Source organism: Fistularia commersonii, chromosome 9 (assembly GCF_037954325.1).
Source record: "Fistularia commersonii isolate RoL2024-O1a breed Wild chromosome 9, RoL_Fcom_v1.0, whole genome shotgun sequence".
NCBI lineage: Eukaryota > Metazoa > Chordata > Actinopteri > Syngnathiformes > Fistulariidae > Fistularia > Fistularia commersonii.
Window position 1 is genome coordinate 9,131,330 of NC_141292.1, and position 27,681 is coordinate 9,159,010.

Here is a 27,681-nt window from a genome sequence, read left to right on the forward strand (position 1 = left end):
TGTGATCAGAGCAAAGAGGCAAAAGCATCCATGTCTTTGTTTGGGAGGACTTCATTTGTGGCACACGCGATTTGAGTGCAGGAACAGTTGTGCGCTTACATGTGTGCACAGGTCTATTGTGTCCTGAGATGACAGAGGTTTGCATCAATATTTGAACAAAGCTCTCCGGCATTCCTTTCAGTCGGAGCTGTGCTGTTTTTAAAGAGTCTGGAAGGCAAAGCAGAACTTTATTGTCTGTGTGACTTGAATGCAGAGAAATTACAAGATAGCAAGCAGGTTTGAAACTGCGGCGGTTTCTCGTCAGTCTCACCAAAGTCATTGTTCGATTTGCCTGGGGATGGGGAGAAGTAGAGAAGAAACAGAGATGCGATTCTAAATAATGAAATAAAACCTAGCTTGACTATTACTCGAGTGTTTCCACCTGCAGCTTGCCTTGATGTCGCTGTTTCATGGCAGTTTAGCTGTTTGTATCAAACAGCGCTCACGGAAGCATCTGAAATATGCATCGCTAGAATTAGAACGGTGTAATGGAATTAATGCCCAAATGTCTGGACTTGGAGCATGCAATGTTCTGTTTTTCATCATTGTATGTATTATCAGTGGGACCCCAGTGGCTTACTGACAGGAACACACTGGGTTTTAAAAAAAAAAAACCTGAATTGATATGATGTAACTGAAGATGAAATGTACCCACAGCGGCGCACAGCATGACTAAGGTGGTGGCTGTCTTGTAATCGGCGGGTCAGTGATTTGACACCGTGCTCCTGCAGAGACCATGTCGAGGTGTCCTTCACCGAGATAGCGAAACGCTAATTGCATGAAAGCCGTGTTGCATTAAAGTGTCTTCTAATTTTACCTGTAACTCTATAATGCATTAGTTATTCAGGAACAGCAGTTCCTTGAAATTAAATATAATGCTGATAAAAAAAGCATCCCTAATGTCACCCTGCCTTTGTGTGTCTCCAGTCCAATGGCATCGCTAAACTAAGAATATGCTTTTTCTCAGCTGCCTTTAATGCATTCATTTCAGTACATTTGACATATAAACTACGCAGCATTGTTTAAAAGAGTCCTCATTCAAAGGGTATTTTTAATGCTTGTGTAGGAAGCGTACATATTCCCTGCGATCAATGTGTGAGAGTCCAAACATGATTCATGACAATATTAATGCTGAGCTTCATGTCAGCGACCAGCAGACAAGAGTGAGATGGAATTTATCAGACGGAATGAAAAGCAAAATGGAAAAAAAAACATGTGCATAATATCCTTTTAGAGGTAGGAACTTTTAAAACTATTTTGTTTTTATAAACTCATGTCATGATATTTGTTATTTGGCATGTTGTAACAAATGAGCTCCAGTCACATGTTGATGTGTTCTGATGTGGATCAATCAGAGACGCTGTCTGCTCAACGCCATCGGGTTCTACGCCTCATTTGCTTTTGCTAATTAATCAAAAAACCCCCATCGTAACATGCGGTAGCATGTGTGTCATTCGCAACACCCTGCAGGAAAAGAGGAAGTAGGTGTTCATCAGTGGGAGTGAGGTTGGCTAAGGATCCGAGCAGAAGTTCCCTTTCTATTTGGATGTGCAGGTTTGTAAGCGTTTGCCAAACAACGCATTTTTAAAAAGAGAAAATCTTCTGCTCCCCGGTCCTGCGGTGCACTCAGTTGATCTGAACAGATGCTCCCCCAGCGTCTCTCACTTTCCTAAACACCCACCTATCATCTGCTTCAACGTTCTCCCTCCACCCCCTTCTCCGCTGCTCGCATCACCCCTGAACCCAAATCTAGACCGTCCATCTGCCGCGTGGCCCTGCGTCAGTGCCTCCCATGACGACGCCTCACCGTGGGCCTATATAATTAATGCAGTGTTGACCATCGCACCAGCTTTATGGATGCGCGTGTTTACACATACGCACTATCTTCGAAGTCGGTGTTTACACAAAGATGATACTTAGCGCCAAATGGACTCATCAGCCAACTCGTTTCCTTTAACTTGTCACTAGGAGGCTCAGTGTGGCGAATTAATTAACAAAGAATTATGCTACTGACTCTGAATTAAAACAACTTAGAATTAATTAGTGAATTTGTTTATTAATTCATGGATAAGCTGACTCCTGCTTATAAATTCTGAATGCCATGAAGAGAGTTTAAGTAGTTGGAAAAACTTATTTCCAGTTATTAGAGCTGAGGATGAGGAGGAATTGAATTATCGTTTTCAATTTGGATTAGCGTCATAACAGAGTAAAGAAGTTGCAAACATATTAATCCATTTTTCATTTTTTTACCCTGTATTTATACCGATATGTTTTTACCTTTCAAACCATTGATCATCGCAGGACAGCGGATTAAGGCATCACGGCTATTTTAATGATTCATTTTCAAGATCAGCCTCCCTTCATACATGCAGACAAACTCAGGTTTGGTTCTAATGAAAAAGGTAATTTATTCTTCGAAATAAAGTAGAGTTTATAGTAAAGATGGAAATTACATTGAAATCGTAATGCCGTCAGAGGACTGAAAATGTCAACTAGCGGGCCACTTCAAGTCCAAACAGTGGGAGCGCAACTAAATGGCCAGCGCGAGAGGGACAAAATGTCCACCAACTTGTGGATTGAAAAAGCAAGAGCAGAGAAATTGTGAGCACAAGGTCGTTTACATTCATTGAGAGTCATTCAGACAGAAGCCGATATGTTTTTTTGCGGATGAATTGATCTGTAAGAAAAATGAACGTAACCTGCCCACAGCCGCAGTAAGTGGAGGGAGGAGGTGGGACATGGTGTTCAATAACAAGTGCAGTGTCTGGTTACTTTTGTAGCTCCAGGCTATGCTGGCTAACTTCTCCAGTTTCCCTGTACAACTACAATGTACTTCCAAAAACCGTCTGTCTGTTTGGAAAAAAAAAAATCTGCATTATGGTAAAAAGGGACCCATTTAGGGACACATTTTATTTCAGGACAATTGTTTATTTCTTTAAGGTAATACATGCTTATCAAGAGAACAAAAATCAATAATCAGTCTTAAACGCATCTATTAAAATAGTTATTGCGATATTCTTAACCTGAGTTAGGTCATTGATGCAGAATTTAAGGTATGGAATTGAAAAAAGGGACAGATATTCTTTATACATATTGATAAGCAACAAATGGTAAAGAAAAGCCAATATGGCATTTAATGAATGCCTTTTTGTGTGCCGTGCAATAAATGTTTTTGACATATAACTGTTACACTGCTGTGACAAAAGAATTTCCCCTATTGGGATCAATAAAGTTTATCTTATCTTAGCTTAGCTTAGCTTCGGTAAGGAGCCATTACAATCCATTAGAACACATGTTGAGAGCCATCTGTAATCTGAAATCTCAGGATGTGTCGTCTTAGATCAAACCAGCTCTGAAGCATTGGAGGTATTTTGTTTTTGTTTTGTTGCATTCCCCTAATTCCTCACTCTCACCAGCTTTGCCTCCCAAGCTCCCCCAGCAGCCGCGCATCGTCGTCTCTTTGATAGATTACCAGTGTTATAACAGTGTGAGCTACAACATACAAGAATGATGCACAAAGACATTTGGAAAACCTTGCAATGTGTACCTGGGGCTGGTGCTCATGTGACGTACGTTACGATTTTTCAGCGATAACATTTTTGTTTTGGTTACCTCTCAAAGCAACACCCCCGGTGATCGAGGCCCAACCCTACCCTAAACGGGGAGAGGAGGCATAATGTCTTCCTAGGCATTGAAAAATGAGTTCAGAGTTTTTTGGGGGTGGTATGTTTCAATTTATTTGTATTCAAAACCACTCACACAGTTTGCAGTGGTACTTAATTCAATAAGACCAATTTATGCTTTTGGGAGGTGATATTTGCGAGGGTTGCTAAAATCCTTGGACCAAAATGAAATTAATGAAATATATGTATTCATGTTAAAGACCAGTATCATGTATATTTACTTGAATATTCTCATGCTATTTACTGAAAGCTTTTATTGTCACTGGGATCGATGTAACATATTGAAATAATAAATAAATACAACAATATTGACAGAAAAAGTGTCGTGTCAGGGATCCTCAACCTGATGGCTTGTCGCACTCTGATTTTGTATTTGGAGCATGCTCAGTGTGGGGAACACTCGGGCGAATTTCTATTCATTCCCAAATCCCTACATGCGTGCCGGAGCAGCCGCCATTTTTCTCTGTGTGAATCGTCCTGTGCAAGCACCTCAAAGGCTCCGCCACATTAGCCCAGCCAGCTGGGGGCTCTTCTCCTTCATTTCCTTTGGATTTCCATTAAAAGCTGTGAATACACTGAGCTGACATCAGAGACCACATTTCCCCGCTGCTTTTAATATTGAATGTAAAGAGAAGGAGTTTGATGTACGTGAGGAAATTAAAACGTCTTCGAGTTTCTCCTACAGGTTGCGTCATGGCTGGCACTGCGTTAGCAAACTGTGGCCACATTTCATGTGTGGAAGTTTGTTTTATGGGACAGACAGAAAGGAGAGGAGTAGAAGAAAGAAGCCAGGAGTCTGATAGAACCATCACTCAGCTCTCTGGCAGTGATGTCTTGTTTTCCTCATAGACTGGGCAAGACGTATCGGTGCCTCTTATGTGTTATTGTCAGGTTGATGCCTCGGTTGTAGATCACTGTGAAAACTGTGAAACTCGGGGCAGAGAGGTGTCCAGTACGGCGGTGGCAGACCATATGGAGTAGAGATATTGGTCTGCGGTCTGTCGGGGGACCATGCAGATGGATAATAGGTGAGCAACTAGTAAGAGGTGTAAACAACTCACATGAAGTATTACAGAGGAGAATATTTGAATGGCAGACAGAGAAGCCACAGTACTATCTGAAGTGCTATGTCAGAGCCATATTTCACATAGCAGAACTTATCTTACAGCCGTGCTTGTATTTACTGCAAGGTGCCAAGAGGGTGTCATATCACCCTCATTTGATGTCACTCTTCGTGATCTACTTTCAGCAATTTTAAGAGCAGGGGCCGTTAAGAGATTCTCCCTGGGGTCACGCGCCCCGCCACCATGTGACTGCAGGGAAGTATCTTCTGCCGTTTTTTGCTTCCTTTACTTCCTGATACTTTAAGTTTTCATACATCTTTGGCTGTTTTAATGTCTCATATCATAAATAAGGTGTAGTCCATTTCAAAAAAGGGGCAGTATCAGCCTACAGTGGTTAGTGAACACCAGCCTTCCTTTTTGGCACCACTTCATTGTGCTATCTGATTTAACACTTGTAAATAAATAGAAAATAAATTACAAATCTATGTTTGGTATAATCATTCTATATGCTCTTGTGTTGATAAATAATTCAATCAAAATAAGTCAATCATTTTGCAAAGATATAAACCAACTACATGTACCTGTATAATTGTAATCAATTAGCCTTTAATATTGTTGATGTACAGCAAGTTGTTAGGGAGTGAATAAAAATACTTATCATTATCCTGGTCTTCATTCTTTTTACTTCCACCTTTACTTAATGTCCCCTTATTTAACCAGCTGCTCTGTCTTTTGGCCACTGTATAATATCTTATTTTCTTACATTGAGAATCTTGTCTGACTTGGTATGGAGCTACATAGGTGCAACACTATGATAGACAATTTAATTGTATTTTTATTACATAGAATAGAATAGGCTGAAAAACTTCAGGTATGAACTACAACGTGATGCACTGTGAGGAATCTGTTGTTTAGAGAACAAACTCATTGGGATAAATTCAGAAACTGTGAGCATTTAACTCCTGACATCTGGTAACCAGAAGGATGTGAAGAATATTTATTCTGAGGTGAATGCGATTTGAGCGTGCCATATTTCAATAGGAGGGCGAAACCTTATAGTGCTTTACAAAACCTTGCTTTGTTGATATGAAGTTCTTTGTCACAGTGGCATTAAACTGTCATCGCAGTAAGCTTTACATAAAAACCCTCTCTATTACTCTATTAACAAATGAGCCATTAGTGTCAGGGTGGTGGCATTGTTTAACAGCTGTGCGTTCGTGTATTTATGCTTCCATCTATCATCGTCTGGATGCACACTCATGTCTATGTTTTGCTTCTATGTTTTGCACAAACATGCCATGTCGATGCTCCATGCACAAAACAAATTGGAGCGTTGTGTACAAGAAAAGCCTGCGGCGAGTCATTTTGAAATTAAAAGCTTGTCTCGGCTCAGCCTCAGTTCCAAGAATTTTGGAGAGAATATGTCGCGGGGAGGAAACACCGAGCAAGGGCTGTGATTTTCCCGCCAGGGAATCACAGTCTTTTATCTATTGCCCTCAATCAGGGAACATCCGACAGGAAAGGTAGGAGGATTAGATTAGCTGGAGAGCGGGAGAGGAAAAGAGGAAGTGGATTCTCTAATCCTGATGGGGACTTGTGGAGGTACGCCCATCACTATGGAGAAACATGAAATGTGCGATGGGGGAGTTGGGATCAGGTTAGGTGGATGCAGGATGGTTTACCTCGCTAAAACCCTCACACTTGCATGAATCTGGTTCCAGAAAACAGGGTGGGGATTAGTCAGATTCTAATTACAGTGGCACAGCTCAGCTCAGGAGAGGCAAAACGTGCGCAGACTGGAACTCATTTCAGATCGGCTGAGGTAGACGGGACTGGGGGCTTCTTCAACTGAATGGTCTTCATTTAGCAAACACTGAGAGAGAACAAGGACGTTTTCGCAGGAGTTAAAAATATCGGCATGGTAGGAACTTCTATATTGTTTTATTTAAATAAGCGGTTACTTCCTTCCTAACCAAGGGTACACCTTAAAAGAAGAGGACAGTAAAAAGCTTCTTTTTTGTTTTGTTGGTTTTTTTTTTTAAGAAATCACATTAGTCCTTTTCTAAGGACAAAACAACAATTTAACATCCGAGTATGTTCTTGAAAGATCTGAATGTGGCAAATATCAAGAAGTATAGCATTTCTAGTTGAACACAGAAAACCTAAACTACAGATTTATTAATTTTTTCGCTGTAAATCTTAGGTTTCATCCCAAGGCTCTGATGTCTCGGTAAAGTTACGAAATACAGGATTCCACGTGCAGAGAAGTTTTCCATGTACACAAAGTGCAGATCCATTACAGGCTTGCACTGAAAACCCCAACAAACATATCTTCCTCTATAAAAGAGTTAGTTTTGAAATGAAATCTCTGTTGTATATAAAAGCAAAGACAACACAATAAAAAAACAGAACATCAATAAACCCACCTTTAATCCAATGCTGTAATGAGACACCAATTGCAGCTACTTGTTTCCGGCTGCTTACCATTTCACTTGGATAAGAGTTGGCCCTGTTTTTATTCCTGTGTTCCACTTTTGTTACGTGATTCAAAAAAATGTTTTTACTTTTAATAAGCATAACAATCTGCCAATCCCTTCAGACGGCGCACTGACTGTCGCCATGCTATATTAAATTGCTCTGTGCTCATTAGCCGAGACCCCCGTCTGATGCAACACACCTACGCTTACATTGAGTTCTTGAATACAACACAAGCTGGAAGTTATTACATTGTGGCTGACTGCTGTATTTAAAGTGTTTTGTGATATGTGTCAGTCGAAAAACATTTTGTGGGCAGAAAAGCAAAAGGGTAGATACAGTTGTTTTTAGCATCACTTCAGCTTATTATATTTTTGCTGCTGGGGTCGTTGTTGTTGCTGCTAGGCATGGAAAAAGAATGTATATATATCCCACAAGGACAAAGACAATATTCTCCATGCGATATAGTAGGTTTCTCAAATGCTACGTTTGATTGTTCAGAATGTCACTTTTTAAGATACAAGTGTGTGGTGCTAAAGAAGGTCTTTTGTAATTCTTTGCGGTGCCGAATGGCTGGTGGGGTTCTGTTTTGGTATTTTTTTCATCTGAAAATGATTTCTTAAGTCACACATTGCACAAAAGAGTAACCGTTGTAGGCTGGGAGAGGGATAAGATTTGGAAATTGCATAAAAGGCTACTTTGGTGTGATTAGCCAGCCCGCTACAGTCCATCCCTGATTTTTTTTTATTTTTTAGGGGGGGTTATTTCGATAGGTTTTATTGATTCTCATTCAATCTTGTTGGATTCCTTCAGGCTCCCGAGCTGAAAACCTGCAGCATGGCCAGTCTGGGACCCTGCCTCACTTCCTGGAAGAGCCAACTGATGCTTACATCATCAAGAGTAACCCTATCAAGCTGCGATGTCAAGCTCGGCCCGCGCTTCAGATCTTCTTCAAGTGCAACGGGGAGTGGGTCCATCAGAGTCAGCACATGTCCCAAGAGCACACTGATCTGGGAACAGGTTTGTTCATACTGACTTCATGAACACACCAACATGTAAATAGACATTTTCTTGCACTTGTATATCATTTCAGAAACTAAAGTAAGTCAGTTCATCTCTAATTCTCTCGATTCTTGACAGAAAATATCTTTTCTGCCTTTTGCCACCATTCAATTAATACTCAAATTCTTCATTTTCACCACAAATTCTACTATCAGTGTTTATTTCCCCAAAGTTTGTCAAAAAAACCACAACAAAAAAATGATGAATAGGTATGACACCCATTAATCATACAATGAATGTTAATAATTATTGTGTATTCTAATTTTTCGAAAGCATGACGATAGGTAGATAGATACGTAGCTAGACAGATAGACAGATACAGTAGGTAGAATGATTAATAGATAGATTTTCAAAGTAGCTCTACTGAAACGGGTACCCTTTCTTCAATGGCTTTTTTTGTTGGTCTGTGTTTTTTTTTTTTTTTTTCTGTTATAAAATGTGGAGTCACGAGTTTAGCTATACATTTATGTAAATCAATGGTCTTAATATTGTCAAAGCGGGCCACTGTGTAATTGGCTCCTGATTATACATGTGCATAATGAAAAGTGGGCCAGGATTATCCAAACTGTGTGATAACCAGAACCATGGCCTCATACTGCCTAATAGAATAAGGGCTGCTGGAAAATGTACGCTTCCATCAAAGACTCTGAGCTTTCTGGTGTCAAACTCAGCACACACATCGTTTTACAGAAAAGCTCGAACTGAAACAAAGGAAGAAAACATGTTTTTGACTCGAGGGCGGCTTTAAGTTGTGAGGATAGAAGCCATGTGTCTTATGGTGAGAACTGGAAACTTTAGAGTCTCCCTGCAGGCTCTCACATTGATGTCCAAGCTGACAAACACATGTTCGTGTATGTGCCCCACTTACTGCCCGTCACAGCTGATCTGAACGGAGGCGTTGGGCCATGACAGGCACCGACTTGTTCAGTTTTAGGCTCTAACTGATGCAATTCACTGAAACGGAGTTGTTATTGTTGTTGGTTTTTAATCATCAAAAAGTCACTTTCTTAGAGCACAATAAAAATGTTTGGGTTTTTTTCGTTTTTGTTAGGGAGCCATCAAGCTTTCATCCTCACATCTTATCGTGCTTTAAATGTGTACACCTATTCAAGCCTGTTCACCAAACTGAATAAGCACAATCCAGCTAAATGCTAAATTACATCATTTATCTCATTCTTCTTGTTATCACATTTTATTTCTGTCACCATGGGGGAATAACATACCTGACAACAGCAAGCAAGTAATAAAGCTACAAGTGTAATTACAAGTACATGAGCATGTAAATCCATAAAGTTTCCAAACTCACTTTATATTACACTTATATAACATGGGCAACAGGTTGTATAAATAAACACAATGGAGCAGAGACAGAAGGACCACGCTCAACAGTGAATCACCTTTAGTCACAAGCCATTTGTTTTTCTCCTAATGACTGTTCTCCGCCCTGTAAAATGGACTATATCAGTCTTGTAAGACATTCTCACCTCAGCGGGAAAGGCCAGTGCTAACTTAAACCCACCACAGACTGGATCTGCTCCCGCGTGGCGGCAGAGACTTACTATCAGCGACCAGCGAGGGCGTAAACTGTTACCACACAACACACCGCGTTTCTACGTCTTGGAAGTCACTCCGTGGCTTCCACTCGGAAAAGAGTCTTACAGCGTCGCTGCCCCATTTGCATTCACCTCCGGCCAAATCTACCCTCATTTCTCACCTGATTTCCCCCCGATTTCTCACTAATGGATTGATATGCATTTCCTGTTGTCCAGTGATTATACCGTTACATCACACAATCCTTCATGGAATAAGGGAAAGTATTTTGTATGTTTATAGTCATTTGCTCTGACAAATCAGATGATTCATTGGATTATAAGATGCTGATGAAGTGGGGGTCATCTTGCCCACCTTGTCTGTTATTAGGGCAACAATGTTAGGGCTCCACTTAACACACAAGAAGAGCAGCAATCAATATCTCCCCCCAGAGTTAACAATAGACCTCCACATTTTTACTGCCTGTGGTCTGGATTCATAGCTCTGCTCCTATCTGGCTCTTTATCGGCCGTCATATCTGCTTCCTCTGGGACAGACGGGAGGAAGAAAGGGCACATAAGGCAAAAGGATTGATGGGAAAAAAAATAGGAGAAAAAAAAAAAAAGCCTCTTATCTGGATTGCCTGGATGCCTCGTGTCCAGTTGAAGATGCAGCCAGATTGGAGGAACATGGAATCAGTTTTCTTTTCATTAGTGTTTCCGGGTACCAAATAGCTAGCCCTCAAAAATTTCTCAAATGTTTTAGCGATAAAAAGAAATGCAAAGTGTATCAAAAACCATGGGGTGTTTTTTGTATCCATATCAAAGAAGGGGGTATTAGCTGAGCAGAAGAGTTGTTTACCAGACATAAATACAGACTGACAAAGTTTTCTTTTATTCGTCTTGCGATGTTTCCTGCCTCCCAACACTCCAGGCTACTGCTGCTGTATCAGTGTTCAAGGCGAAGCGGAAAGAAAAGTGTTACTGACAATGTGCAGTGTAAATGTAATGAACCTGCAGAATAAGAGCTATGCCTTTTGTAGAAAGAATGGCTTCAAAAATGACTTTACTGTCCTACCAATGATTCAAATTATCAATAATTTACTCACTCGTTTAATTATTAATCCCATTCCATGTCTAAAAGTCACTTAAATTTACATAAATTAACATTTACTTTAACCGGAGTGGCCAAAATAGTTTCTCCACCTAACTCTTGTTTACACGCAGCTGTCTCATCCACACAAACCAAGTTCACATGCCTTAGTTTAAATCAATATTTTTGGTAAAGACAGACCGTTTGAAAACTAAATAGATGAATAAAAGTTGAGCACCGCCCATGTGAGAATGCCTTAAACCTTTTTCCCCCCTCCAGAGACCAGTACAATGTTTGAAAAAGAAGGTTGGATTGGATATAAATCAATTTCTCACTGGATTCAGTGCCTTTCTCAGCCTCACCAGGTGTTTGGCCGCACAGAATGGTGCCTTTTGTCAGCCAAACATATCATGAAACAGCAAAGGTTTTGACATGTCGCTGCCATTTGATTGGCAAGTCACTTGGGGCAGTTGGAGCTCAGTTGATCGAGCGGTTAGGGAGTTTGATTCCCTTCTCCACCTGTTCACGGGCAAAACACTGAATCCCCAGCCGCTCCTGATTGTGTAGTTACCATTTTGCATGGCGGCTCGGGCTGCCATCGGTACGTGAGTGAAAGGGTGAATGTGAAATCTAGAGTAAGGCACTTGGAAACCTCAAGGTGATGAAAGCACTCAACCATTTACTCCTACTTTCATTTGACTGGATTTTAGAGTGATCTAAACATTAGTGGGTAAAGCAGTTTGGCTAAGTTTGGTCGTATTATTCATTACTTCAAAGTTATTATATTAAATATAAATAAATATGCGGCATGGCGCAGGAGGTAGAGCAATCGTCTTTGGAACCGAACATTCCTGGTTGGATTCCCGGCTCCTCCTAGTGCGTCGAAGTGTTTTTGAACAAGATGCTGAATCCCGAACTGCTCCCCTGGCTCTGGTGGATGGTTGCCTACTGCTCATGGTTCATCCATGATGGGTTAATTGTAGAGAAAGAATTTCCCCACGAGAATTAATAAAGGGATTCAAGATAACCTTAATTATAACTGTGTTTTTCTCTTCTTACCAGCACTTGTACTTGACATTTCAATCAATAAATCAGCGTGCAAAAGCCTTCTCTCATATGAGACACTCGCTAATGCTATCTCCAGCTAGCTGTCTTTTATTAATCCAAATTAACAACCCCTTCTTCTAAGACTGTGCTTCGTCAATGTAGTCACCCCTTCAGATGTCTTTTGCACATCTTTATTCTTCAGGATTGTACAGATGGTTGACTTAGCCATGTTGTAGTGCTTGGCGAGATCAGTAACACGAACAACATACATGTTCAATCTGTTATTTCTTTCTTCATATCGACTGTAATTCTTAACTTCTTCATAACGTCGCTTAACTTTTTTGGGAGCCATAAGGAGGGCTAACTGACTGAAAAAAAGTTTTACAACAGTAGGACACAATGATGAACAATGAAAACAATGTACAACTTGTGCTATGCTACAATGCGACATGGCAGAAAGCCTGTAAGTTTGTTTGTTAGTGTGTTCGTGTACCAAGGCTTGTTTGCAGTTCGATTCAAAGTTTGATCGAAAAAGTTAGTTCGCGAGACGATTTGTTTGGGGTCGGGCTGTTCGTAAGCCAAGGTTCTACTGTATATGTTTTTTTTTTTTTTTTTTTTTTTTTAGAATTCTTTTGAATTTATCTTGTCCGGTGTTGGAGACCATTCAGTGCTTCATTGCTTTCAGATCAAGTAAGTGTTTTCCCACATGACAAGGACACCCCCTCCGCCTCCGCCATCTGATATAAAATATCAAGTTGCAAAGAACCATGATGATGAGCAAGACGCTGAAAACTCTGTGCTTTCATGGCATCTCTTGTTTGTTGTTCAGACCGAAATGTCTTAGCAAAGATTAGGTATTCTGCCTCAGTGCTTCATGCTCGCTCTTCTGTCGCTTTCATTTGCAATACTGCATTTCAAGTCGACATACATCCATACGGCCTCAGAATAAAATACAGGGACAAAGTGAAAAAGAAAGGCTGACTTTCGTACTGCCGGAGACAAGAAACTACAAATTTTAGGCAAAGTTTTGGTCCTCTGGTGTGAGATGAGCATATCTGTGAAACCGAAGTACTTCGCTGGATGCTGCCAAAATGAAGAAATAATGAAGAACTAATTAATTGGTTTTGGCGTTCATTTATCCCTAAATTAATGCCAATATCAGTTTATTCCTTAGAACACTGGACCGGGCCATCTTGTACAGCCCACACTTGGATGCCAATGCACAGTCCAACAGGATGCCACTTAAAGCTTAAGTAGCTTCATCTGCTGAGAATCATCACTTAACACATCATCTGTTGAATTGTCCTTTAATTCAAGGGATAATTGGAGACCCGGAATATGACTTTACATCGTTCTTAAAATCTAATGAAAGATAATTAGATCTTAATCTATCACTAAATGAGCCAGAGTGTAATGATCAAAGTTTTCCCTTCGCTTGCAAAGTATCTTCGCAAGCCGCATTTGATGTCTTTACACAAAGTTCATCAGATGTTCATGTTTCCCAGAGGATGAAGCCGGCTGGTTTAAGTGATGCAATGCCACCGCCAGTTTGAAATAAGTGACTGCCTCGGAAGCGGCGATGTTATTGATTTGTGACGTGCGAGTGGTATCGTCTCTTAAAGCGAACAAAAAAATGTCTTCATCACATTTAATGAGGTGACATAAATGGGCATGTGTTTTAGCATCACTGTATGCGGGATGAAACAATATTAAATTTTCAATTCATTGTTGAATGCTGCGACAAGTAATGGGTTTGTAACTGCAGCCACGCTGGCATAACTGTTGATGATAGATTATTTACCATATATATATATATATATATATAAGGCACTTATATACAGTTTGTTGGTTGCAATGAGTGAGTGAATGGTTGGATGTTGCTACATTTTGATCAATGATCGACTGGTGACATGTCCAGGTAAAACCCCGCCTCTCGCCCAATATAACAATTATAATTGAATAGAATAGAACGTACCTTTAATCGCCTCCCAATGATAACATTTCAAAGAATGACTCGGTTGACTGAATAAAACCCTAAATTATGTGTATTTACAATTGTAAACATCAAAATCGGCAATTGTTAGCACTTTATTTTGCAAGTACACAACGCATATATGTATGTATGAACTGTATTTTGTAAAAATCCAAATGGTGATACCGGTTGATAGATATCCTTCTCTTCCTTATAAGATATTACTGTAAGGATCTTGAGGCCCTCATCGGCGGGCTAGTTAAGACTGGTGAACAGCGCTTTGTGGCCAGTCTCCAATCAAAGTAATAAGTTACATCCCAACACTTCCAGATCAATAAAAGAACGTATATACTGGTGCGTGTATAAATATATATATATATATATATATATATATATATATATATATATATATATATATATATATATATATTTAGATGGAGTGACTACATCTTGAGAGATAATGATGTAAAGTTGAAATATGTTATTATTTGTAATTTTCAAAGTCTTTACATGACTGGGACTACTTTCCTGACAAAATGGCTCGGTGCTGTGATTTTTCCCAGTGACTCAGTGGGGGGCTCGTCTGCGGGGAAAAAAAAAGGAGCATGGTTTTCGAATCAGGATTAGAACCCGAGTCTTTGATGATCCCCAGGGAGGGATTGCATGTCACAGCGCTCCAGTCAAAACAATATAAAACTAAGGAATTGAGATAAGGAAGTAGAAAAAGTGGGGGAGTCAGGGGGGATACTGGAGCCTATCAAGGCTGTCATTGTGCGAGAGCCAGTGTTCACCCTGGACCACTTGTCAGATGATTGCAGTAGCCATTATAAAATAACATGTAATTATAGATACAATATATTTCTCCAAATGTATAGAGATAAACATGCAAATAGCCATATTCAAATTTGTCAAAGGAACAGAGAAAGCAACATGTTTTGCATCAGCGAGTTATTGCACAAAATAATTACAAAGAACACATACCGGGAGGAGATGAGTAGTTTGATGGTCGATGGCAGGAATGATTTCCTGTTGCGCTCTGTGGTGCATTTGGTTGAGAATGCAATAAAAAAGATTCAAATGATGCTCAAGTAACAATGCTACGATGCTGAGTCTGACAATATTTGATTTCCCACTAAGTTGTATCTTTATGAATGATTACAAACAAACAACCCTGAAGACGTGTGATTTCTGACAATATTCCGGCAGATCAGACTCACAGCCTATCTCGTGAAACAAATTGATCATCGATCAATGCGGCCCGTGTTTCAAAGTTGTAAATGTCCTTTGATTAACACTTACTGTCATTTATCATCTCTGTGACTTCCTTTGCAATATGCACATTCAGTGAAGTTAGAAAAATTGAACTTTAGAAGCGCTTGTATGTACTCAGCACAAACTGCACAATAAAGACAAGCTGGTTAATGTTGACAAAATATTCACCACGGCATGAACTGATCTTGTTTAATGATGAGTATTGGAATGACTCTATAATGACTTACCTGTAAAAGGTAGTGTAATACTGTGTTGATGTGCAGTATTAAGACTACACTGCATGCACAATTATTAGGCAATTATTAGCTTTATTTTTGAGGATTAATTTTGTTATTGTACAACTACAGCGGTCTTGGTCAATCCAAAACCCCCAAACCTGAACATTTAAGTAGTAAAAGTGAAATTTTGGCTTTTTTTAAGAGAATATCTTTATGTACACCATCATTAGGCAATAATTAGTGTGCAGAGCATACCCATAATTTTACAAATAAACATTTCTGAAATTAAAAAAAACAAAACAAAACAAAAAAAACCTCAGTGACCAATATGGCCACGATTCTTTTCGATAAGTCACAAGCTTTCCATTCAGAGTCAGACAGTTTCTTAATCTGGTCAGAATCAACTATTTGTGTAACCGCAATCACAGCTGCAATCAGAGAGGTGTGCTCTTTACCTTCACTGTAAATTTCCTTCTTAAGAAGAGCCCAAAAGTTCTTAACAGGGTTTAAGTCAGGTGAAGAAGGGTGGCGCTGTCATGAGTTTTTCATCTTTAAGGCCTTTACTGGCCAGCCACAGAGTGGAGTACTTTGATGCATGTGATGAAGCATTGTCTTGCATAAAAATCAAAGTCTTCTTGAAAGACGCAGACTTTTTTTCCTGCACCACTGCCTGAAGAAAGTGTTTTTTCAAAAATTGGCATAAGGTCTGAGAGTTGATTTGGAGTCCATTTTCAACTCGAAAAAGTCCATCTAGCTCATCTTTAATAATGTCTGCCCACACCAGTACCCCACTTCCATCTTGCTGGCGTCTTAGTCAAAGTGGCGCTCTGTATCCCTTACTGATCCAACCGCGGACCCATTTGGTTCATCAAGAGACACTCTCATCTCATCAGTCCACAAAACATTTGAAAAATCTGTCTACATTTTTGGTCCATTCTTGACGCTTCAACTTATGTGTCAGGTTTCAGTCTTTCTCACCTCGGCCATGTCTCTGAGAACCGAACACCTCGTACTTCTTGACACTCCAGGTGGGTTGCAGTCGTGGAATATGACAGCACAGGACGATAAGGGGTTCTTGGTTGCTTCGTGTTTGATTCTTCTCAAATCTTTTAGGGTTAATTTGCATATTTTCTTCCCAACATGTGTCTTGCAACCCTGTTGACTATTTGCAACAAAACATTCATTGATTCTGTGATCACACCCCAATATCTTAGATATTTCAAGAGTGCTGTATTTTCGAAGTCAGTTAAATCTCTTTTTTGGTCCATTTTTCCAAAGGAAAAGAATCTGCCTAATAATTATGCACACCTTGACATAGGGTGTTGATCTCCTTAGGCCACACCGTCCCTTGTTGCACAAATGCATATCACCTGATATGCATTAAATCCAATAAGCATTCAAGTTTATACAGCTTGGAGTTGGGAATTATGGATGTAATTATGATATGGTCAAAATAATCACTTGCCTAATGATTGTGCACACAGTGTATCACCATCAGGTTTACATTGCTTCATTCATTCACTCATTATCTATACCACTTCTATGGAGCATATCCCAGCTGTCATTGGGCGAGATGAGAGGTTCACCCTGGCAGGGGATCACAGGGCCACATTTTGGGACATACAACTATTCACCCTGTCACTCACACCTTTGGGTGTTTTCAGGTCTCCAATTAATCTACTCCATGTTATTTAACTGTTTGGGGAAACTGGAGAACCTGCAGGAAACCCACGCAGACAAAGGAAGCACATGCAAACCCCACAGAGAGATGGCTCCCTGTCGGAATTCAACCAGGAACCTTCTTGCTGTGAGGCGGATGCACTAACCGCCCTGCTGCCTACATTGTTTTAATTATTGAATATTTTACCATGCTAAAGTAAAACAGCGAAAATAATCAAGTCCTGAAAATGTTGCCAAAAAACGACATTTGGCTGTGCTTCAGACACCCTCTCTGCAGGCTCCTGCCACATGACACACCAAGTGATGGAGCACAATGATGGGTTTCCTTTAGAGATGGTTGGCTCTTGATGTACACGTTACGTAACTGGAAAGTAGCATGTGCTTTTGAATGCAGCCCCCCCTCCTGTCAGAGAATTCATCATCTACAGTGATGACTTGGCAGACACATATCTGACACTGTGATGATCACCTCTGCAGCGGATTTATATAATGACTGACGTCTCGGTGCGTTTTTCATATTTTATCTCTCCTTTTGTCTCACCGCAACTAGATTTCTTTACTACATTGCTTCATTACAAAAGGATAAAAACATCCTCGTCTAATGAGAAACAATACAAGTAGGACAGTTCAAATGCATTCCATGTTTTCCTCTAAGCACTCGCACACAAACAAAAAATATGAGCCCAAAGCCATTAAAACATGTTGTTATATGCTGCATTTTGGCTGCAGGGTAGAATGCATTTTGATGCTATGTCTTTGCTACTGAGAATCCTTCTGTATTTACAGGCTAGGGATGCAGAGGATTGTTTCCAGACCTTGATTTTGCTTTCTTTTTCTTTTTTTAAGTATTACCCTTTCACGTGTCCCTGACTAAGCGTAGCCATGCTACTGCCAAGGCTGGTTACACAGGCGGGAACAGGTGGGTAGACCTGCTACATGTTGAGAAAATGAACATCTCGCCTCGGCTAAGACACTCCTGGCTGTCTATCCAGCTTGATCTGTAGGAGGCAGGTGAACAGCTGTATCTCAGTAGAACCTATTATAGTCTTACTCAGGTTCTACAATGGCCCCTGGGTTCAGCAGAGAGCGGGGGGCTGGGGGCTGCAGCTATTAAAGCAGTAAGCTGTGACTTAAATGCAGACAGACTCAACAACAGATGCCCTAACATTGTTTGACCAGAGGGTTTGTGGCAGAGGACAGAGACCCCGCCTGTTCAGAGGCGGCCGACTCAGCCAGGGAGATATATTTTTCTGTTGTGTTGTTTTTCTTCAGACGCTCCGGGAGACGGAGCGGCGGACAAGAAAAAGAAATGTAGGAACCAAACGAAGAAAATATCCATTGCAGCCGCCGCAAATAGCTTCGACTGCTGTTGCCAGCCACAAGCGTCAAAAAAATCGGGTGCAACATTCCGACTAAATGTGCTTCTCGATCTGTTACGGCGGTGTAATATGAGATTTCCAACGCAGGCTTGTGTTTGAATATTTCATACGTTCACGTCATCCTTTCTTTCGGCTGATCCCGACCGCTCAGCTTTCCATGACAGCGAAGTAACCGTGGAAAATTCCTTCACTGAAATGTAGGCGGCTTTCCAAAATCCAATTTTTTTAATTGTTAGTATTTATACATGGATGTACTGGAGCGAATGGAACATACTATACTGAATCCAGGTTACATTAAGTCTAAATTAATAAATAAATTATCAGGGTGGCACAGTGGTTAGCGCTTCTGCCTCACAGCAAAAGGTTGACCTGGTTAGATTCAAAGGGGCCTTTTTGCATGGAGTCTCTGTGTTCTCCTTGTGTCTGCGTGGGTGAATGAGTGTGTCTGTCTCTACATGCGGCCCTGCGATTGACCCTCGACCGGTCCAGGGTGAAACCGGGCTCTCCGACCAGTCTAGGGGGAACCGACGATAGCTGGGATTGGCTCCAGCGTGCCCGCGACCCCGAGTGCAGACCGATAGATAATGGATGGATGGATAACCTGCAAATAAGAGAGTGAAAAGTTGTGTGTCTTGAAATATGACCCTGTGATCGACAGGCGACCGGTTCGGGGTGAATCCCGCCTTTCGGCTAATGACCGCAGGAATAGGATCCAGCACCCCCACAACCCCGAGTGCAGGATAGACTACATACATGATTGATTATTTATTTATTTACTTATTTGGTTGGGTTTTTTCTTGTTTGATTAATCAATAATCTCAAGTGAGGCTGATTTATTCACAATGGAATTTACATAGGAAATCAATCGAAAAAGGATAGTTTTCAGTAGAATAGACATGGCTACAAATGTGAGTTGACATCAGTCCCCTCATTTTTCTGGCAAGAATTTGTATCGTGTCATGAGTCTAAGCACTGGAATTCCCTGAAAGAGCAAAGCGGGCGTGCCTGCAACTTAACTTATTTATATTTAAACAAAGTATCTGTAAGTTTGGAGATGGGACTCTTCTGGCTGTTGAAAATTTCAAAAGGTAAAACCTTCTTTTACCCCGAAGAATTTTCTCTCTCAAGATTATAAATTCAGTCATTCAAACGGAACAATACATCAATTAACAAAATTAGCTGGAAAGTTTCTGATACTCTAATCCTGTCAGGGAATTCAGTGCTTAGTGAGACACTGCTTCACCTCAGGCATAAATGCACACAATATCTTTCCTAATGTGGAGGCCTAGATGTTGTTTCTTCTGCAGGCAGGAAAGTCACTGCAGGATTTTGGTAAATCGGCAGCGGGTGTCTGTGTATTCTGTTACCGGATGAGCCGAACACGGTTTTGGACGGAGTCCTCACGAACCTGTGCGCATGAAGAAAGATCATTAACTGGACTGGCAAGAATCCTCCAAAGTTCCCCCCCAGTTGAAAACGTTATAAAGTCCAAATATCCCTCCGCTCCCCCAGACAAGGCTGGGTCTGGTCTCAGCATCCAGCAGTAGTGTGACGCATTAACTGAGTTTCATTTTATAATATTTTGGTTGGGCGCTTCAGCAAGAAGGTCCCACGTTCAGTTCCGACGGGGGACCTTTCTGCGTGGATTTTGCTCTCCTTGCTGCTGTGCGGGTTTCCTTTGTTGACGCAGCACCCGTATATGTCAGTGCATTTGTATGACGTCATCCTTATATGGACGGAAAAATAGACGAACATTTTGCTGACAGAAGCGTCTTCTGCTACCGTTTTTTTTTACTGGCATCTGGACCCTCATTCGCCTCCTTTCCGCCTCCAAAAAGACAAAAACAGAAATAAGCCTGTGGCTTTCCTGCGGTTTCCCTTGACAGTTTTAACACATGTTCATTGCTTTGTTTAGTCTTCTTCGAAATTGATGACGGCCATTTTCAGAGCGTCAAATAAATTAATTAATTCATCAAGTCGTTTGTGGGTAGACCGCATCTATTTTAAGCACGATGCCGCCGTGCAAGAAACCGAGCTCTATCACAGAGATGGAAACAAATACTGGACAGCGTGTCACCGAATGCTTTGCATTTTCTGGATTTGTGGTTTGTGTATTTCTGGCTGGAAGTCGCTTGTCATCTCTGGAAGAGGCTCTTCGCCCAGCGGAGGCAGGTTAAAGTCACCTCGAGATATTTGATTTTTTCATTGACGCAAAGGCTAGAAGTAAACATAGTTGTTTTCACATTTGGAGATTTGAAACATGACACACGTCCTGATGCATCACTGCGAGATGCAGGGTGGGCTGCAGAGACTCCAGTGGAAGCTCATTTATTATGATCATGCACTTATTATGAATAATGCCAGTGTTTTGCTGTTCAACTCATTAACTGGCCAATGGTGTGCCGTCAGCCTGAGAAACATTGCATCTATCAATAAAGACATGTTGCACAATTTGATGGAGGACACAGAATTGCATAGTCAGTTGTTGAACTGCCAAGTTGATTGAAGCTGATGTATTTTTGCAGATTTTTTTTTTTTTTTTTTCATTATCTTTGCTCACTTTAGTGGCAGAAATTTTCTTTTTTTTTTTTTGGCCTCCCAAGGTTTAGTCCAAAATGAACCTGAAGTGATTAAAACGTTAGTCTGGTGAAAAAAACAAATTCTGCTTAATTTTTTTGTGTTTTTATGTATTTATGTGTGAATAAGTTATGAGCACTTTCCAACCAGAATGTTTTGACCGGAGGATAAATACACAGATTAAGAACCCGTGATAAAAAGAAATAAAAAAAAAGGACGTCTTTGTTGTCTGTGGTAAAAAAAAAGGGCCCAAATGAGGGGTGACAGGAAAGAGCTTTTGACAGAATACGAAAAATGATAGGGTTACAGCTCAACCAGACCTTGAAACAAAGAGCCGGTGTGATAAACATCACAATCCCAGTCAGCCACATCACTGGCCTGACACCCTTTGAATCGCTGTGGCAATCACCAGTCATTTTTGAAAATATCTCACAAAAAGTAGACGGTTCCACCAAGCAGTAAACTAATGTTGTGTGAGCAGTCCAGAGCTCTCCGATTAGAGATCCCTAGAGAATGCTGATGTAAGAAAATGAGCAAGATAAATCCGTAGCCATAAGACAGATGGTGCGCCATTTAAGTATATTTATATATTTGAAAAGACAAGTCCAGCATTTCCCATTCATTGTGCAGCCTCGCATCTGACGGTTCTCTCTCTAGCTATATATGTGCAACAACACCAGTAATAGCACATAGATGGGCAGATCAGGCCCATTTGTTTAAGGATACAATTTCGGGAGTGGGGGATTGGGAGGGGGGAGCAACATCCTTACAATGTGGTACTGTGTTTACTTTTTGAATATTGATGCACAGACACGGAGAGAGGATCTGTCATTCGTTCATTTATTATGTACGTGCCCTCAGCTGTCATTGGGCGAGAGGCAGAGGGTCACCCTGGACCGGACGCCGGTTGATCACAAGGCCACACGTAGAAAAATAGGACCAGAATCGGAATCAAACCGGGGACCTTACAGCACATTATCTATTACAAGCTTCAAAATATCTTTGCTGCAGTCATGCTGGACATGTGGCACGATGAATTAACATTGCACTGGTTATCCATTTTCAATATTTTAAAAAGCTTCTCCCCGTTTTACCATATCATGCTTCCATTTCAAGTTTGTTTTTTTTTGTTTTTTTTCAACAACCAAGAAAGTATGGCTCCCAGTCAAGTGTGTCCTTTGACAAAAATAAGTGCCAGAGCTTTGTTAAGCCTTGCTCTCAACGCCAACATTGCATGTAAAAGACCCCCAGGCAATCTGTATGCGGTGGCTTTTCTGGTATTCTGTATACGAGGCGGAGTTTGGCAGTGGAACCAGGCCGGTACTGGGCCAGAAAATGAGGAAGCGGTTGGTATAGAATTTCTCTGTTTTTAATAATTCATGCAAAAATTGTGTTCGCGGCCTAGTGAATGTAAGCCGGGGTGGAGGGGGGAAGATATTTAGAAACCTCTTATATATGCAGATATCTTACATCTTTGTAATTGTAGTGAGATTTTCTTATATCTTCATAAAATTCAAGAGAAAGAAGCGGGTTTTCAATTCTGGACAAGACAATGGTGCAGCGGCAGGGTTGCGTCTTCACATTCGGTGCGACAGTGTTTATTTCCTTATCCCTCCGCGACTGTTCAACCGTTTGCAGACAAGGCTCAGCTGATTATTCCGTGTAATCAGCACAACCCAGATTTTAACCCCCCTTTAGGAAAACGGTGTGCGCCGTTCGAGTCCCAGGGACGCTTTTGAGAAGTCGTTTCGAATCAAAATCGTAAACGGAGTCTAAAGATTGTGCGATTTAAAGGTTAATAGCCATGTCTTAGTTTCAAAGACACAATAAAACAAATGGATCTGCCGAGAACAAAACAAAGACTGAACCCTCTGACCCTTCGCAGAGAATAACTTTATTTTAGTCTCCTTTGAAATCATGTATGCGGGATAACACATGGAGATGAGTGATAGAACTCGAGAGAGTAATGAAGGGCAAAAGTGAGAGAGGAAGGTGAAAGAGAGGATGTGTTCCTCTGCTGAAAGAATGATACCCTGATGGAGAGATAAGAGAAAGGGGGAGAGAAGGGAGAAGGAGGACGGGGTGGCGGGTTTGCGTGATAGAGGCTGAAAATGGATTCAGTGTTGTGTGACTCAGGAGGGCGAGGATTGCAGCTCCTGCAGGTTCAGTGATCAGAAGATAGTGATTTAGACGGGGAGTGCACAAATGCAGGGGGGGAACAGAGGAAGTATGGATAGATTTTCCTGTTGTCGGTCAAAGTCCGGCTCCAGCGGCGTGTATTCTGATCCGAGGCAGATGAGAGGATACCATCCGCCGAAAGGAAGACAGATGGAAAAAGGAAGCGGGCTGATGAGGGAACGGGAGAAATCTCCCGGTCTCTGAGTGTCACAAACTATTAGCTGAAGAAATAGAAGCGATACAAATGAAGTGGCCCTCAGAGTGAAAACTACTTGTGCATGCAAAACTAGCTCCTAATAAGCAGACACGCGGTTTTCGGATAAACATAAACAAGGCAACGGGGGAAATGACACAAATGAGAATTTGCAGCATTTTAATGGCTAAATTATCAGGATTTTTTTATGCGCTGAGTAATGCGTTCCTTTGCTCCTTGGATTAAGCATGACACGCACCAACAAACTCACACACACACACACACACACGCACACACACGTCGGGGACCGGCCGATGATGTTGCTGCAAGCATGTTCTGCTTGTCTTGCAGGGTTCATCCGCGTCTGGCCCTTGGCCAGCCCTTGCAGCTCCTCCATCCCCGCCACCTCCGCCAACCCTCTCCCTATGTAAACCCCCGCCCGCCACCCCGCACAAACCGAGCCGCATACCGCAATTTCGCGTCGCACATACATGTCCCTGAGCTGTATCCATCCGCCGCAACACCGGGACACACTCCATCACCAACTGTCGTCTCACAAGGATCCTTCAGATGAACAAAATTTGCAAATCCCCTCCTCCTTTCCTCCTTTCCCTCCCATGTTCCAAGAGAGACAGCTGGACCCGGGTAAGCCGAGCCAGACAGAGCTCAGACAGGTTCTGCAGAGCGGCTTGGATCAGGACTTCCTTGTATCTGGCACCGCGCGGTTCCCAGAGAACCACTTCATGCACTTAGCCAAGACGAAAAAACAATGAGCTAAAAACGGGAGAAACAAGGACACAGATCCCGCAGCAAACATATTAACAAGGTTCCGGATGCGAGAACGGCTGTCGTTACGAACAAGTTTCCTTTTTTATTTATTTCTAGGATATTTTTTTTGTGCCGGTCTATTAATTCCAAAAAAAAAATGCAGGTAGTGTTTCTGGTCACAAAGAGAGCACATTTAGACCCCCCGGTGGAGATCCATCACCGAAGGGCCGCAAGGAAGCAATTCCAATTTCAGTTTGGTTGCCTGCCTCGTGCCGGGAGTGTAAAAGGACAGGCGTGGCACTGAGAGGAGAGACAGGCGCCTGGGGAGGGTCAAAGGTCATTGGTACTTCTAAATGATCATCAACAAGATCAAGCAGCGATCGGATTCTCGTTCCACAGCGTCACTGAGCCAAACTTGATTATTCGAGAATCGAAGTACAATTTTCACACTCGGGCGGTATGAGGCGTAAATGTTTCATTGCGTCGCTCCAACCGAGACCACAGTGCGCAGCTGAAGCAGCGCTGTCTCCCCGCGCTGCAGAAGCTGCGCGCCGCCGTTGTCGGGGAAAACACTCAACTTGCAAAGGTGATCCTCTAGCTCATGTAGAAACACCGCAGGGGAAAAGCAACACTGTCATGTTATTTCTGTGCCTCCTAAAAGCAGGTGTAGTTTTCATGTTTGGTGAGAGAACAATACTCCCACAATGGCAGCATCCTGGTTTAACATGAATGTGGACAGACTTGGATGAAAATCTCTGTAAATATCTTTATTGATGGAAAGTGTGTGGATTTATGACTCTGGAAGTATCCCAGTTTCAGTTAGTGGTCCTTTTTTTGCTGTTTGACTAGAGGGCAAGTAACGCAAGTTTTGAGAACAAATCAAAAGCAAATATCGGTGGACTAAATGATGGGTGGATCAACAGAAAGTATTCGAGAAGTTTTCCAACAGGGGCACCGTGGCTGCTTCAAAGTGTTGAGCTTCTCAGCAAACTAGACGTCGTCTCGCCACTCCATCTGCGGTGATGAACCTTGAGGTGTAAACAAGAAGGAGTCCAAGAGGAGGACCTTTAAGCTAAACCCGTATTTGTTTTAGCCTTTATGAGTTTTAAGTTTTTTAATCTGTGGTGAGGTAATATCATAAAGGAAAAGTTTAATAACAGCCAGCACTCCCTCTTTATGAAAGATAAATACACACACTTTTAGTGAGTCTCCATGTGCAGACAAATAAAAATGATGCTAAAAAGGAACTTGTTGCCTGGGCGGCTGTGATTGTTGCTGACTCCAGCAGAGACATCTGACGTCTGGTGTCGCCCAGAGCTCCCGTTGGAAATTCATGACCGCTGGCTGCTGTTGGTGTCCATTAATCCTTGGTATGAATGCACGGAAATATTACTGCTCATTTCGGTGCAGCTCAGTTTGAACATAATGCGGGATAAAACAACATGCAGATGCGCAGACTTTTGCCATAAACGGTTATCGTCGCCGGTGTGACGCATTAATGTCTCAGAATATATATTTCTTAATTATACCTGCTGCTCCCCAATGAGGAGGCGGGAATCCTCGATAGGTATTTGCAAAGATTCTCCAATTCTATTGGTCCTTTTCCACAGAGCTATAGCTCCGTTCCACCCGAAAGGAGTCAGTCGGGCCGCCATCGGTATTAGACTTCGCATCCTAAACAACAATGACTTTTGTGTATTCATTATTCTCTGGGCATGTCTTTATCATTAATAAAGATGAGTGTGTGCAGTTGTGAAGCCATGACTAGACTCATCCCCCAGATCTTCTGGTGGTTTAGGCCATTTCCCCAACACGGTTGTAAAATTGCTTGTCAAAAAGCACTTTCTCCATCTGTTTATAGGTTATAGAGGTGTGAGTTTATTTATGTTTAACTGCCTTTTCGTTAATAGTATTCACACCAGCAGTGCGGCTCTGCCTGCCCCTTGCCGACACCTCCCTCTTACTCATCTCATTCTTTGAGACGATGGTCGGTGAAATTTAATACTTTCTGACCTCAAAGTGAAATCATCCCTGCAAGTTTTAGGAGACACGGAGGAAAGTGGACCGAAGAACAAATTCAATCATTGGTGTGGCGCCGGATAACTATCTCCCTGTGAATCTGTGTAAAAATAAATAATAGAGTGAGATTTACATCCAACTAAATAAATAAAGTGGTGTTTGGGTGGCACTTGAACTAGGATACGCTATATCTCAGAAATAGCCTGTAGGAGACGCCATACTTGACATGTCACACAGCTAAAATAGACAAATGGGGATAAATTCCATTATTCTTCATCTGCAGAATACATGTGTTTATGTTGCTGTCTTATTGGGTGACCTATCCTAAATTATAGTGATTTCTTTTCTCTATAGAGTCTCTGCAAAGACTCATATTCACAAAAATGTTTTATTACCATCTGGAAATAAACACGTGTAAAATTCTGCTTTCTTTAACAATAAAGTATGAAACTTTGAAATAGTCAAAAATATTACAGTTGGTTTCTCATGTCCAACAGGAGTGTTATGGAATATTTCTTTCAAATAAATACTTCGCGTGAATAACGGACCGCAGGCGAGAGAAATTATCAGTTGGATTCCTCTGTGCTTGAAGAAAAATTTAGAAAAGAAATTCAATAAATGTTGCAAAAGCTTCAGCATTCATAGCACAAACCGAATAAGGCAAGAAACAAACAAAGAATTTCAGAGATATTCAAAATGTGGATTGATAATTACCTGAGAATGTGAATAAAACTACTAAAAACATGCGTGAAATATGACCTATAATCAATGAGAACTGTGAGGACCAAGACCGGAGAGGTTTATTAATTTTGTATTGATTGACCTGAAAATTAAGGGTGAATTTAGCAATAAATTTAGCAGAATATTAAATTTTAGGGAAAAAAAAGTATGACCTGACCCGTCTCCAAGAATCTAATGATTCAAGCCCTTATTTTACATAAATTTAGAAAGGACACTGAATTTGTTGGACTTCCTCAAAAGAAGCATCAAAAGGCATGAACGGGGACCCAATTGAGATGAGTCTCATTTCGATCTACATAACATTTATTTAGATTGCGGGACGAGATTGCATCTCACCCAAGCCCCTCGTGCCGAGTTGATCGCGATCCGCCTCCTGGAGTGCCATCTTAATTTTTTTTTTTTTTTTGCATAGAAATCTGCCGCGCTCTTGATTAATCAGTCATGTTGATTAGATCTGTAATTTGTGTGGCGGGCTGGAGGAGGAGGGGATGGCACTGATGGCGGTGGTGGTGGGGCGTTTTGCATAATATCAGTCAGTCATTGCAGGGGATTACAGTGTCTTCAGAGAACATTTCTGTTTTACATTGCTTCATTAAGCTCCCTTTGATAACCTCTGATTTCTTATTATTAGTTTTCATTTAATCCCAGCCCATGTCTAAGCTGCTGTCTGCAATACATGGCATGATGGCAGA

The 27,681-nt window shown here is 41.3% G+C and overlaps 1 protein-coding gene across 5 annotated transcripts in view; it reads left to right on the forward strand.

The window, feature by feature from the left end:
* LOC147231144 (netrin receptor UNC5D-like) overlaps positions 1–27,681 on the forward strand; it is a 174,223-nt gene that overhangs the window by 82,749 nt on the left and 63,793 nt on the right. For all 5 annotated transcript variants that reach the window (XM_086152317.1, XM_086152320.1, XM_086152318.1 and 2 more), the window contains exon 2: positions 8,075–8,281. In XM_086152317.1, the coding sequence (XP_086008443.1) occupies positions 8,075–8,281 (207 nt within the window). The remainder of the gene's footprint in view (positions 1–8,074; positions 8,282–27,681) is intronic.